The 12,309-nt window shown below is 48.5% G+C and overlaps 1 protein-coding gene across 8 annotated transcripts in view; it reads right to left on the reverse strand.

The window, feature by feature from the left end:
• The window catches only part of Slc2a9 (solute carrier family 2 member 9), a 122,054-nt gene that overhangs the window by 100,554 nt on the left and 9,191 nt on the right, over positions 1 to 12,309 (reverse strand). For 3 of the 8 annotated variants that reach the window (XM_076938416.1, XM_076938415.1, XM_076938417.1), the window contains exons 2-3: positions 9,590 to 9,670; positions 3,946 to 4,044 (exon numbers count right to left, since the gene is read on the reverse strand). In XM_076938416.1, the coding sequence (XP_076794531.1) occupies positions 3,946 to 4,044; positions 9,590 to 9,649 (159 nt within the window). In that variant the 5' untranslated portion in view covers positions 9,650 to 9,670. Of the gene's footprint in view, positions 1 to 3,945; positions 4,045 to 6,357; positions 6,558 to 9,589; positions 9,671 to 12,309 lie in introns of those variants that run through there. The other 5 variants (XM_076938418.1, XM_076938420.1, XM_076938419.1 and 2 more) reach the window with 3 other exon arrangements.

A 12,309-nucleotide genomic window follows, 5' to 3' on the forward strand; every position in this document is an offset into this window, starting at 1 on the left:
ACACCAGGCACATTTACACTATCTTAGACCCTCAATTGGTCAATAATTTCTGGACCACTACTTGTTTTTTGTAAATAAGTTTTATTGGCACACAGTTTTACTTGTTCATTTACATATTGTCTCTAGCTGCTTTCTCACCATAAAGGCAAAGTTGAAGACTTGCAAAAAGAATTATATGGCCTTGCTAACACATATATGTGGACCTTTTCAAAAACAATGTATACAGATCCCTGTAACATGTCAGCCTAGGAGAGCATAAAGATGGGTCATTAGATAACTAGACCTGGGTCTGAGTGGCATCTGTGAACACAACAGAGGCAGTGCTTGAATTCTTTTACACGGAAGACTCACATTTGATAGTAATTTGACTGGGAGACAGAGGCCCAGGAAACTTGTCTCACAACCACCAAGATTACCTTGCAAAATATGAAACAAAAGAAAGGAAGATCCTTTAGAAGCCTTATCTTTATCTTTTTATCTGCTCAGAACACATTTTCTGTAAATGCTTGCTTTGTATTGGGTCTTGTTCTAGTTGGTGGCACTGCAGAAACAGTAAGATCAGAGAATCCGTGTCTTCAAGAAGTTTAGATTTTAAAACAGGAAGAAAGGCCAGAAGCAACGATATACTTGTTCTCTCAAGTGGCATCAAACACTACAAGTACACAAGGGGAAATAATTTGAGTGAAGGACTAGAAAGGTTTGGAGAGGTTCTATCCCATATGAGCAGGTCAGAAAAGGTGTCGCCAAAGACGATACAGTTGAGAAGAAACAGCAGGTAATCAAGGAGAAAGCACTGGTTATTTAAAAGAGAGACTTTCAGCCAAAAACCAACAGAAACTGCAAAGGCCCTGTGGCTCCAGCATGTGCCATGTCTGACGGACAGCACTAAGGGTCCAATGGATGGGAAAGACATAAAAGGAATGCACCTTGTATTGGGAACAGTGCTCACTAGGAACCGGACCCCACAGCTGAGTAGTCACAGACATCTGCATGGTTTTCTCAGTGTGATGTGCAGGCTGCTGGATTTTGGGCACCTGAATTCATCCCTTTGGTCTTTGACTGGAGGAGAAACTGTTGGAATTGGGTTAGAAAATGGTTCCATGGGCCAGGCTACAGACTAGACTGGGGGAGACATTGCTGGCAACCATTACGGTCATCGATCGTATCTCACTGAAGCCTTCCCTGCCTCACACAGTAGGTTCAATGGCTAAAGGCAGTGACAAGGTCCTGCAGGCTCACATACAGTCAGTTCTGGGCCTGTGGGATCCCTCAGAGGTGGAGCCTCAGGTGGCTCGGACACACCCTGCTCTGCTCACACCACCTGTCTTGAAGTGACCGAAGACCCTCTGTGGATACATGAAGCCACATGGGTGCTCTCTCCAAAAGAGCACACAGTCAGATTCTGGGAATCCCTGAAAGCAGGGTAGATGGGTTCGCTTAGGGTAATGGCATTGAGGGGGAGGTTTGGACAACGACGGTCGCCCCTGGAACCTAACATACTGGCCTCCCCCAGCTTCAGTGTTCTATCAGACGAGGTTTGCTGAGGCTCCTGAAGATGAAGTATGGGACAGATCCTCACATTGGCAGAACAACCAGAGCTCAAGGGTGTGTGTGTGTGTGTGTGTGTGTGTGTGTGTGAGAGAGAGAGAGAGAGAGAGAGAGAGAGAACAGTGATTGTCTGTATTCCATACTTCTGTAAAATAAAACAAAAAAAGTAAAAGAAAGAAAGAAAGAAAGAAAGAAAGAAAGAAAGAAAGAAAGAAAGAAAGAAAGAAACCTCTTAATGTTGGGCCTGGATGACAGTCAGGACCAGGGTCAGCTAGTATATGGACTGGTCAAGCAGCAAGACACTGACTCCCTCTTGGTAAGCAGCTGAAGCATGGATTCTTTCTCAGCCTTATTATCACCTGGACCACACGTGCCTGACCCATCACTGAAGCTGGTGACAAGGGATCAGGAGTCAGTGCAGAGCTTGAGTTGCTGTCCAGCCCGAGTGGTGGACAATTCAACTTTTCTCTCACAGCGCCCCCTGGTGGCAGCATTTGTCATCCTCTCTGGACATCTCTGCCTTAGTATCTGAGATGTTCCTTCCCTGGATTGCGTTTGCCTACACAAGGTCCCTGTGCCTCGGCTTCCTGCCATGGTCCAATCTTAACAAGACTTTCTCCCTTGGAGAGTCTGCTGTGTTCCCAGTCCCTTTGACAACCTCATTGCCCCCTTTACCCCTACCACAGGGCACAAGAGAGTGCAGGGACTGTGGGACACTGACCATGGTGTCTCCACTATTTTTCCATTTCCCGGCTAGTTCAGGCGAGTTCCCTGTTCCACTGAAGCTAATCCGCAGAGATGCTGGGATTACCACTACAAGCCTGCTAGCTCCGGCTCCAGGGAGATCTGACCTGGAAAGGCTTCCTGAATGAGCTTGACCCTCAGCCTGGCTCCTCTCTTGGGGCTCACAGCCTGGTCAGTGTATGCCTTCCACAAATGGCATCTACACCACCCTAACCATACCCCAACAGTGACTCCAGTCTCCCCGGAACTCCCTAAATAGTCTAGATCCTTCCACGGTCCTAGGCTCATGGCTGCACTCAAGACACTTCTTCTTGCCTTGAAATGTCGTGAGTGTCTGTTGCTGCTCCTGGTGTTGGGGACCCTCCAAGATCTGGCAGTGATTCCTATTCATCTTTTTACCCTGGCATCTGGCCACACAATGGTGCTGAGGTTAAAAGTCCCACAAAGCAACACAAATTGTCTGACAAACAAACAACAACAACAACAACAAAGCACCAAGCCTTTGGGCAGAACAAGAAAATGGGTGACATGAACCAAGAAGCTTCCTGGGAGAAATTTGGGGTGCTGCTCTGAATAATAATGAAGGCAGTGTTCATATCTCTGTTGGATCACAAAGGCCCCACTCTCTTGGGTGAATGCCCTGACGAACCTTCCATACCCCCAAGCTGTTTTTTCAGAGATGGACTCAGGTAAGTCAGAGTCTCATCTTGAAATGACAGAGTCAAAGACCCAGGTAGCTGCAGACATCTGGAAGAGTGACCTGACGTTGATTTTTCCCCAGCAGCCTTTAGCATCAGAACCGATTTTTGAGATAACTTAGACAGCTCCTCAAACGTCAGCATTAACTCGAGTTTTACAACCTAGATCTGCCTTGGCACTGAAGCAACCTGCATCCCTGTGGCACCTGTATCCTCCTGGAGATCCACCAGCCTTGACTCCCCTGTATTTGACACAGGAGAATGATGGCACTCAAAGCAAAGCCCCAAAAGGTACCAGAGCCACCAGCCTGGCTTCTATGGGTCTCAGGCTGCCCCCAACATGCCTGCCCAGTGCTCCAACCACCCGGAGCTTGGGGCCTATCCCCAGGTTTCTCTAATTTAGTAGCCTCTCGGGACCCCACCCTCCACCTGCAAGTCTGGGCTCTGAATCAACATTTGCCCCTCCCATTGCTGCCTCCATCCTGCCAGAAGCTGGCAGAAGAAAACCTGGTCTCAGGCACTTTCTCCTGCAACCAGCAGAGAGCCTGGAATTGATCTCAGACTGAAACAGAAGCCAGGGGTGGGCCATAGCAGGTGGCTCTGAATGTGAATAAAATTTATATTAAAAAGGACAAGTCAAAACATAGGAGTCTATGTGCTCCAGGCTCCTAAAATTGTAGCACTGGCATTAAAGCCCTCTAGCCCAGCCCGTACTGTACTGAAGAATACCTCAGTTCTACGACAGAGCTAGCTCTCTCTCTCTCTCTCTCTCTCTCTCTCTCTCTCTCTCTCTCTCTCTCTCTCTCTCTCTCTCTCTCTCTCTCTCTCTCTCTCTCTCTCTCTCTCTCTCTCTCTCTCTCTCTCTCTTTCTCCCCCCCCCACTGTCACCCTGGTTTTTTGTTGGTCACTGCGTGGACGCAGCGCCCTCTGGCGGACGGATCGCGCGGATACTCACCGGCGTGGGCGCGTTCACTACGGAGAGGTTGTACCCATAGAGGAAGGAGGATCCGAAGGCTCCCACGAGAGCGGCCACGACGAGCGAGAAGGACCAGTACTAGGGAGGGAGAAGACGGCGTCAGAGTGGGATGCCCCCTTACTGGAAGGCATCCCAGAGGGAAATTCAGGCGGGGAAAGAAGCAGACGGGGGTGGGGTGGGTGCAGTAAAGCAGAGTTCCCGCTCTGAGGTCCTGCCAGGCAGCTGTCTTCCTTCAGGGCAGCCTGAAGGTCTCCGCCCGCCCTTAGCAGGCGTCTGCTGGATGTGGCCGCTGTCTGATCCAGCAGGAGCAAAATACAAAGCTAAGTTTGTTAGCAGCGGCTAGCACTCCTTGAGCGCTACCGCCAGGCATTGTTCTAAGTGCTTTCTCTGTATCATTCTTCCCGGAATATCTAGTCAGTCCAGTTCCATCCAGTGTCACAGAAGAGGTGTGCAGAGCTGTCCCTGGTGCTGCTTGAGGCTCAGCCTGGAGCTGAGCTGGTCCCCATTGCAGGACAAGGCTCCTTGCCAGCACAGCTGACTCTTCACCCGGGGCTGATAGCCACACAGATGCACACACATGTGCATGTACATATACACACATGCACAGTTCCAGGCCAAAGCATCAGCCTGCAAACTGGTCGGCACACGTAAGAGTAAGGACCTGCAGATAGAGATGCAGGCAGGGCTTACAATGAGAATATGAGATCTGCATACAGGTACTCCTGTTCCAACCTCATCTAAGATGACCACACCTAGGACCTGGCCATGCTCATGAACACTTAGAACTTAGGTGAAGGCTGACCAGCTGGCACCTGCTGGGGACTGAAGAGCTGCCACAGGCCTGTGGTCTGATGGAGTGAACCAGAGGTGCCACCACTTAACATATTTGTGTGCACAGACATGTATTTTGTAGGTGTTGGGTCCTGCCACCCCCAGGGGTGTACTAAGACAATGTCCAGTTTACGGACCAAGATCAGGCACATGTATAGTTTGGAAAGTTGCAGTAGCCCCCTAACAGCAACTCCATGCTCTGCCCTTAGTCTCGTCTTGATAGACTCTAGCACCATAGAATAGTGGGCATCTGAGCAGAGACTGGAGGTTTCTGGGGTTTAACTTGTCCATCTGTAAAATGGGCTTTTAATAACAGTACTGTTGCTGAAAACAGCAGTGGGCTGCTAGACACATAGAGAGAGAGAGAGAGAGAGAGAGAGAGAGAGAGAGAGAGAGAGAGAGAGAGAGAGAGAGAGAGAGAGAAATGAAGGAAGAAAAAAAGAATGAAAGAAAATTCCTCCTTTACTTCTTCCCTTCCCTCTGGTTCAGCCTCTGCCAAGATAGACAAGCTTAGCTCTCCCCACACTGCCCACCCAAAGTCCTAGAGGCTCTCTCATTACCTGAGACACATTGCCAAAGCCCCTGCCTCTGAGAAGCATCCTGAAAGCCACCCATGTGCCTTCCCCCCTCCCTCCCCCATCTCTCATGTTTATCTCTGATTCAACTTTGGATCCTAACACTGTGGCTTCCACAGTGTAAGTTTTGACCAGTACTTGGCCACTCCTTGACCAGCTTCCTCATCTTTCAGATGAGGGTGATAGTAGAATCCACATCGCAAGGGATTTGCACAAGAAGAGAGCCTGGCACTGGCACGTGGGGTCCTGTGTCAGGTTCCAGTGGGCGGGGCTCATCCTGAGGGCTGGGGCTGTGCTGCTTGTCTGGGGGAAGCCTGCCCTGAGGCAGCCCTGGGTAGGTGCTGGTGGCGTGGTGGAACTGCCTGGCACCAGGTGCATATTAAGCCTCTTCTCTAAACCTCGCTGCCTCCCCCTGGCTCTCAACTCTCATCTTCTTAAGGGTGGACTACTCCCCTCAGGTCTAGAAGGGTCCTTTTAGGCAAGGGAGAACACAAATGGACGCCATCTCCTGCCTTAGCCCCTCTTCTGGGGGGTTCCCTGCTTCTCTATGGCCTGTTAGTTCACTATTCTTGTGTAGCCTGCCCCCACTTCTCTCTCTCTCTCTCTCTCTCTCTCTCTCTCTCTCTCTCTCTCACACACACACACACACACACACACACACACACACACACACACACACACTTCTTCCCACTGATCTCAGGAAAGAAGAATCTATGACCAAGAGGATCTATCACTGTTTGTGCCTACCCTAGGAAAGAAAAGATGGCCAGCCCTAGGCAAGCATGAGGCAGCTGTCCACCAGAACCTCATTCTCAGGCCCTGACAGGATGCCAGGGCTGGTAGAGAGTGAAGGCCAACAGGAGAGAGCACAGACTTCAAACTTCGGCCGGCCGCATTCACGCTCTCCGGTGTCATGCTCCACAGCTGCCAGACAGAGGCTGAGCGCTGTCCCGTAGCAGACACCAGGCCCGCTGGGTTTGTTTACCTTTGTCCTCCTCTGTTGGTGACTCACAGGCAGCTCCCCGGGGCCGCTGGTGTCACGTATCAGGGAAGCTAAGGCAAGCTCCCCAGCATCCATGTTTTTTTCTTCCTGGCTCCAGGACCCTGGACTTCCCAGGGCATCTCTGCAGTGAGGAGGCAGAGTCCACAGGAAGGCGGGCAGAACAGGAAGCGTGGCTGTGTGATCATGCCTGAACAGGAAGCCAGCAAGTTTGCTCCCCTGCTCCCAAGCAACTGAGACAGCTGCTCTCCCCGGAGTCACACCCAAGTCATGGTTTTTTTGGTTTCATTTTGCTTTGTTTGGCTCTTTTTTCTCCCTTATGATTCTGTCTAACAAGGCCAGAGCTCTGACTGGAGCAGCTGGCACAAACCCAGAGAAACGACCTCAGAATTAAGGCCAAAGGTCATTGGCTTTCTCCTTAGAAGCTGGGTAGGTTCCAGCGCTGACTCTTCCTCTCAACTGTGTCCACGGGCAAGTCTTGACAGTGCTCCAAGTTTCCATGCTGCCAGGGCAAAATGAAATATTGATCTTTCTCTAATTATCCTAACAGAGTCAGTTCTGCTGCGCAGAGCGGCGTGCAGCAATGTCTATGGCCCTCTTTGCCAGTCCTAACTGGCTCCATAAAAGCATAAAAAGACAACGACCTCGTATACACCAGGACAGCCTGAGAATCAATTTACTCTGTGGCCAGTTTGCTCCAGTGTCAGTCAGAGAAGTGTCTTCAGTGAGCCATGGTCAGGACAGGCTGCATAAACTACATGTTCTGAGAGGCTGGGAGGGGACAGAAGCGGGCTTGATCAATGAAGAATTCGTAGGAGGTGAGGGGCAGGGTTCAAGTCCCCACACAGGCCTCTGAGAAGCTATGCGTAGTGGAAAGGACAAAGAAAGTGAGAAGGGAAACTTCTGGGGATGAGATTGTCACATGCGCCTGAAGGCATTCAGCCCCAGATGAGACGATGCTGTCTGGGGTAACCACACCGGGCAAGAAAGACCAGCCTTAGTTCTCAGCCAGGGATTCACAGAGACCAGGTAATAGCCCAGCCTGATATTCTTCAGCCAGAAACACCTCCTGCAGGCACAGACAGCTGATGCTGGGGACAGACAAAAAGACAACATGGCTGGGGCCTAAGGAGCAGGAGGGGTCGGCAGAAGTGAGCCGGGGATAGCCACACTCCTTCACACTAAGGGCTTCACAGTCATGGCCTCCTTTCTTCCTCACCCACTACCCAGCTTCCCTTTGTACTGTTTTTTTTTTTTTTCCCCCACTGCAACAGTTCACATCAGCTATTAAAATCTTGCTGAGATTGCATCAGGTGACCACATCCAACTTAAAACTTCCCTGGTTTCCACTGGACAAGCTCAAGGGTACCAGGATACAGGTAGTCAGCATGCACATGCAAGAACAGCTGGGCGCTATATCAGGGAGGGTGCCAAGACCCTGTGTCACCCCAATGGCTGTCTTGGGGAACCAACTGGTTTTCTACCCCACCCTTATCTTGCTTATTATTGATGACAGGATCCCTGAAGGTCAGATGTCCCTCTTCAGGTGAGCTATCTCAAATCGAACCTGTGAGGGCTGCCTGGGTGACGGAGAGATGACCTCTCTCTCTCTCTCTCTCTCTCTCTCTCACACACACACACACACACACACACACACACACACACATGCAATGATAGTTGACAGTTACTATGGTAACAACAGAAAAGAAGCACAGTAGGAAGAGATATGGCTCAAATTCCTTGAAACCCCCCATCTATTCTAGAAAAACATATGGATTCCTTGCCTTGCTAGTTTCTCCACTTCTATTCTTTGCCAAGAACACTTTGTCCAAGAGAACTGAATTGGGGAATAGGTGTCCGTGTAGCGGGGCTACTTTGGCTGTAAGCTAAGCAGGAAGGGGATCTCCTCAGCTGCTAAGTGTTAGGTTTGAGCCAAGCAGACTTGGTGTTCCCACCATTTTACAGACACTAGCACACATCCCACAGTGGGGTGCAGGGACAGGTCTGTGCTAGGCTCCCTGGAGCCTCCAGACTTCAGGTTATGATAAATCCCAGATGTGGGGCCACTTGCTAGCTCTCTAGCTCCTGCAGCAGGTCTCTTAGTTGATTCTCATGCTCCTCTCTGATGCTACAAAGAGGCAAACAGCCTGCCTAATATTGTAAGGCAAGCTCCCTAGGTGTTCAAACTCCAGGAAAATGACAGGGACTAAGAAACATAGAGACCTCAGATATCAAAGGGCTAAGGCACCCCCCTCTCCCAGTGAAGGTACCTGAGGTGGCTTTTCTCTACAGTGACTCCCCCTATGTGCTAGATTCTTCGTTTCCCCACGGTGTAAGTAGATCCCCAATCCCTCCCCTTCCAAACCGCTTTAAAACAGCCTCCCATCTCTTCCCCAGTGCCCTAATATTGCCCCTGTTTCTTCCCTCTTCTTCTGGACCTCTGCCATGTCCTCTCTGGCATTAAATAAATCTTGCTGCCTGAAAGAATGATCTTTGTCAGTCTCCTCTATCCTATTGGGGGATCGTCTACTAAGGACTTTCTAGAGGCAGAATCAGGTAGAGCAGGGATGGATTTCATGTCATGTCTATTGAAACTTTGAGTGAGTGAGTGCGTAAGTGCATGCATGCGTGCATTATGTGGGGGTGGGGTATGCACATAGCATGCAGTCCAAGGGTTGATGTCAGATGGCTTCCCCTCATTTTCCACCCTATTTTTTGAGACAAGATCTCTCATGGAATGCGGAGCTCCCCAATTCCTCTAAGCTGGATGGCTTGTGGGTTCCAGGAATCCAGTAGTTCCCATCTCCACCTCAGCACTAGAGTTACAGACGTGCACCTCCCACCACTTCTGACGTTTACTTGGGTTCTATGCAGCAAACAGTTTGCCAACTGAGCCATTGCCCCAGCTTATTAATGTATCTTTAGTTTAAGGACATCTACCACATCGTTATCATCATCAATGTCCCCTATTTGCCCTTTGGAATGAGGACCCTCACAGTAAGTCCCAGGGAGCTACAGCATAGAGACTCTGGTGACCATCTCCATGCAGAACCCATCTCAGACCTATGTATAGTCCACAGCACCCCACATTGTGTCACCTCAGCCCCCTGCCCTCTGCTGTTGTCACGCCAGCCCCACTCCCCTAGAGGAAGGAGCATGAATATCCTGGTTACCAGAAAGCACAGGAAAGGGGGAACAAGGAAGTAAGACTGTCCACCTTCCTCCTCACCCGCTGGCTTTCTTTGTTTTCTGCTGGGTCCTTCTCAGTGAGTTTCATGGTCTTGGGCTTCCGTTATTCCTAAGAACAGAAAAAAGGATGCCATTAGCCACCTGCTGTCAATGATGGATGGGTAATCCAGTAGAGCTGGCAACGAGGGTTACTGCAGCTATTGAGGAGACTGAGATCACAAGTTCTAGGCCCTACTGGTCTGCACAGTGAGTCAAGACCAGTCTGGCTTGGTGAGAAATTGTCTCAAAATAAAACTTTTTTTTAAAGGGACTGGAGATGTAGCTCAGTGGTAGAACACTTGCCTAGCATGCACGAAGTCCTGGGTTCAAGCCACAGTACTCCACACACAGAAAAAGAAGTCACAGGAGGTGTGTCAAAAGCTACCAAAAGACAAGGACACCAGGATGAAACATTGCAGTATCCTTACTTGACCCCACTTCCCCGGGGAGACCTGGTCCCTCTGGCATGTCTCCATTTAGGAAACATGAGACAGGGCAATGGCTGTGTTTCCCACACCTGTGTCCTAGCTTACAGAATGCAGGCTGTTCTCTGCAACAGCCTCTATCAGAAGGTCATGCTCACAAAGGCACACACTGGAAACACCAGACTGTCTGTCTCCAGAGGGAAAATGAAGCCAGTGGAAGTTGAGACAAACGTTGAGTCTCACCTGTCAAGTTAGCGTCACCAAAAACAAACAAACAAACAAACAAACAAACAAACAAACAAACGGTAACCCAAATCCTCCGGTGACAGGAGTGCCAAGCCTTGCCAGTTTTCTAGAGTTGTGAAATGTTTTAGAGCTTCAGACCAATTTGTATACTTTAGCTAAATTTGCCCCAGCATTTGTAAAAATGTATCCTGGAACAAGAAAAAAAAAAAAAAAAAAAAAAAAAAAAAAAAAAAAAAAAAAAAAAAAAAACTGAGCACAAAGGTTTCAACCCAAAGCTATTCATTGCAACATTTTCCACGTTGAGAAATGGTGTTTGCAATGGTGACGGTGTGGTGCATTGTGGGGTCTTGACCTCTGTTGTCTTCATTTTCACTGCCAATTAAAGACACAAGTGAAATCTCAGACAAAGCAGACAGAATCAGCCCATGAAGAAAGGCTTTTATTAGGGGTGAGGAAATACACACACACACACACACACACACACACAGAGAGAGAGAGAGAGAGAGAGAGAGAGAGAGAGAGAGAGAGAGAGAGAGAGAGAGATTCCAAAAGACCCTCTGCAAATCAGAGGGGGGATTCAGGAAGCCAAAACTTATTCTCTCCTTGAATATTAAGGCTTTGAGGATCTCCACGGGTGGGTGCATGGGTGTGTCTTTCTCCCCTAATTCAGGGTTGGTCAGTTTGAAGAAAGAAAAGGAGGCTGGTAGGCCCAAACTTTTGAGTAAGCACGTTCTGAGCCTGCCTTGAAACCATCAGACCAGTACACAGTTGAGGATTCCTGCTGGCCAGAGGAAAATTCACCAGGCCTTAAGGCAGCAGTTCTCAACCTGTGGGTCATGAACCCTTTTTGGAGGTGGAGTGGGGTGGGGTGAGATGTCAAACAACCATTTCACAGGAGTCACCTAAGACTATTGGAAAACACAAATATTTACATTACAACTGAGAATATAAGCAAAATTACAATGATGAAGTAGCAATGAAAATAATGTTATGGTTGGGGTCACCACAACATGAGGAGCTGTTTTAAAGGGTCACAGATTTAGGAAGGTTGAGACCCACTGCACTAAGAGTTTTACTCCTGGTCGGGAGTATGAGGAAGAAAAGAAATGTTTATGTATGTCACAGTTCATCCATAGTGGGAAGTGTGCGTCTGTGTGTGTGTCTGTGTATCTGTGATGTGGTGTGTGGTATGAGTGTATTGTATGTGTGTGTTGTGTGTTCTCTGAGTGTATTACATAGTGTATTGTGTGTTGTGCACATTGCCTGTGCTTGTGCGTGGGTGTGTCTGTGCACACTCGTGTACTCCGAGGCTAGAGGTGTCAATCACTCTCCACCTTATTTTCTGAGATAGAGTCTAAAGCTCACAGATTTGACTGGTCTGGATGGATGGCCAACAAGCTCTGGGGGTCCTCCTGTCTCTGCCTCCCCTGTGCTCAGGTTACAGATGTTACTGCAATGCCCGCTTTATACCTGGGTGCTGGGAATCCCAACTCAGGTCTTTATACTTGCAAATCAAGCATTTGACTGACTGAGCATCTCCCCAGCTCATAGAAAGTCTAATAGTGCTTTTAAAATGTTATCTCATCTCTCCTGGAGCAGTGGCTTACTGGTTTGCTCTTGCAAAGCACTCACATGAGGCAGCTCACAACTGCCTTTACCTACAGCTTTTACCTAAGCTTCTATTCATCATCCTCTTCTAGCCTCCGTGGGCACCTGCCCTCACAGACAGAAATTCATATAAAAAATAAAATATATATATATATATATATATATATATATATATATATATATATAAAATTTAAAATAAAATCTTGTTTAAAAGCCTGTTATCTAAAAACTTGTGGCAGAAGAAATACTCAGAGCAAATTTATATTTGACAAGTGAAGAATAATATATAGGTGAATATGTATTGTTTGACATTAAACACAGATGTACTGATAAGTAAGACTTTATGTGTTAAGCTTTGCATGTGCATAGACTAGGTCTGCATCCCCTTACTCAAATCCAAACGTAGGATGTGTGTGTGCAGCACACACTC

Source organism: Arvicanthis niloticus, chromosome 7 (assembly GCF_011762505.2).
Source record: "Arvicanthis niloticus isolate mArvNil1 chromosome 7, mArvNil1.pat.X, whole genome shotgun sequence".
Classification (NCBI taxonomy): domain Eukaryota; kingdom Metazoa; phylum Chordata; class Mammalia; order Rodentia; family Muridae; genus Arvicanthis; species Arvicanthis niloticus.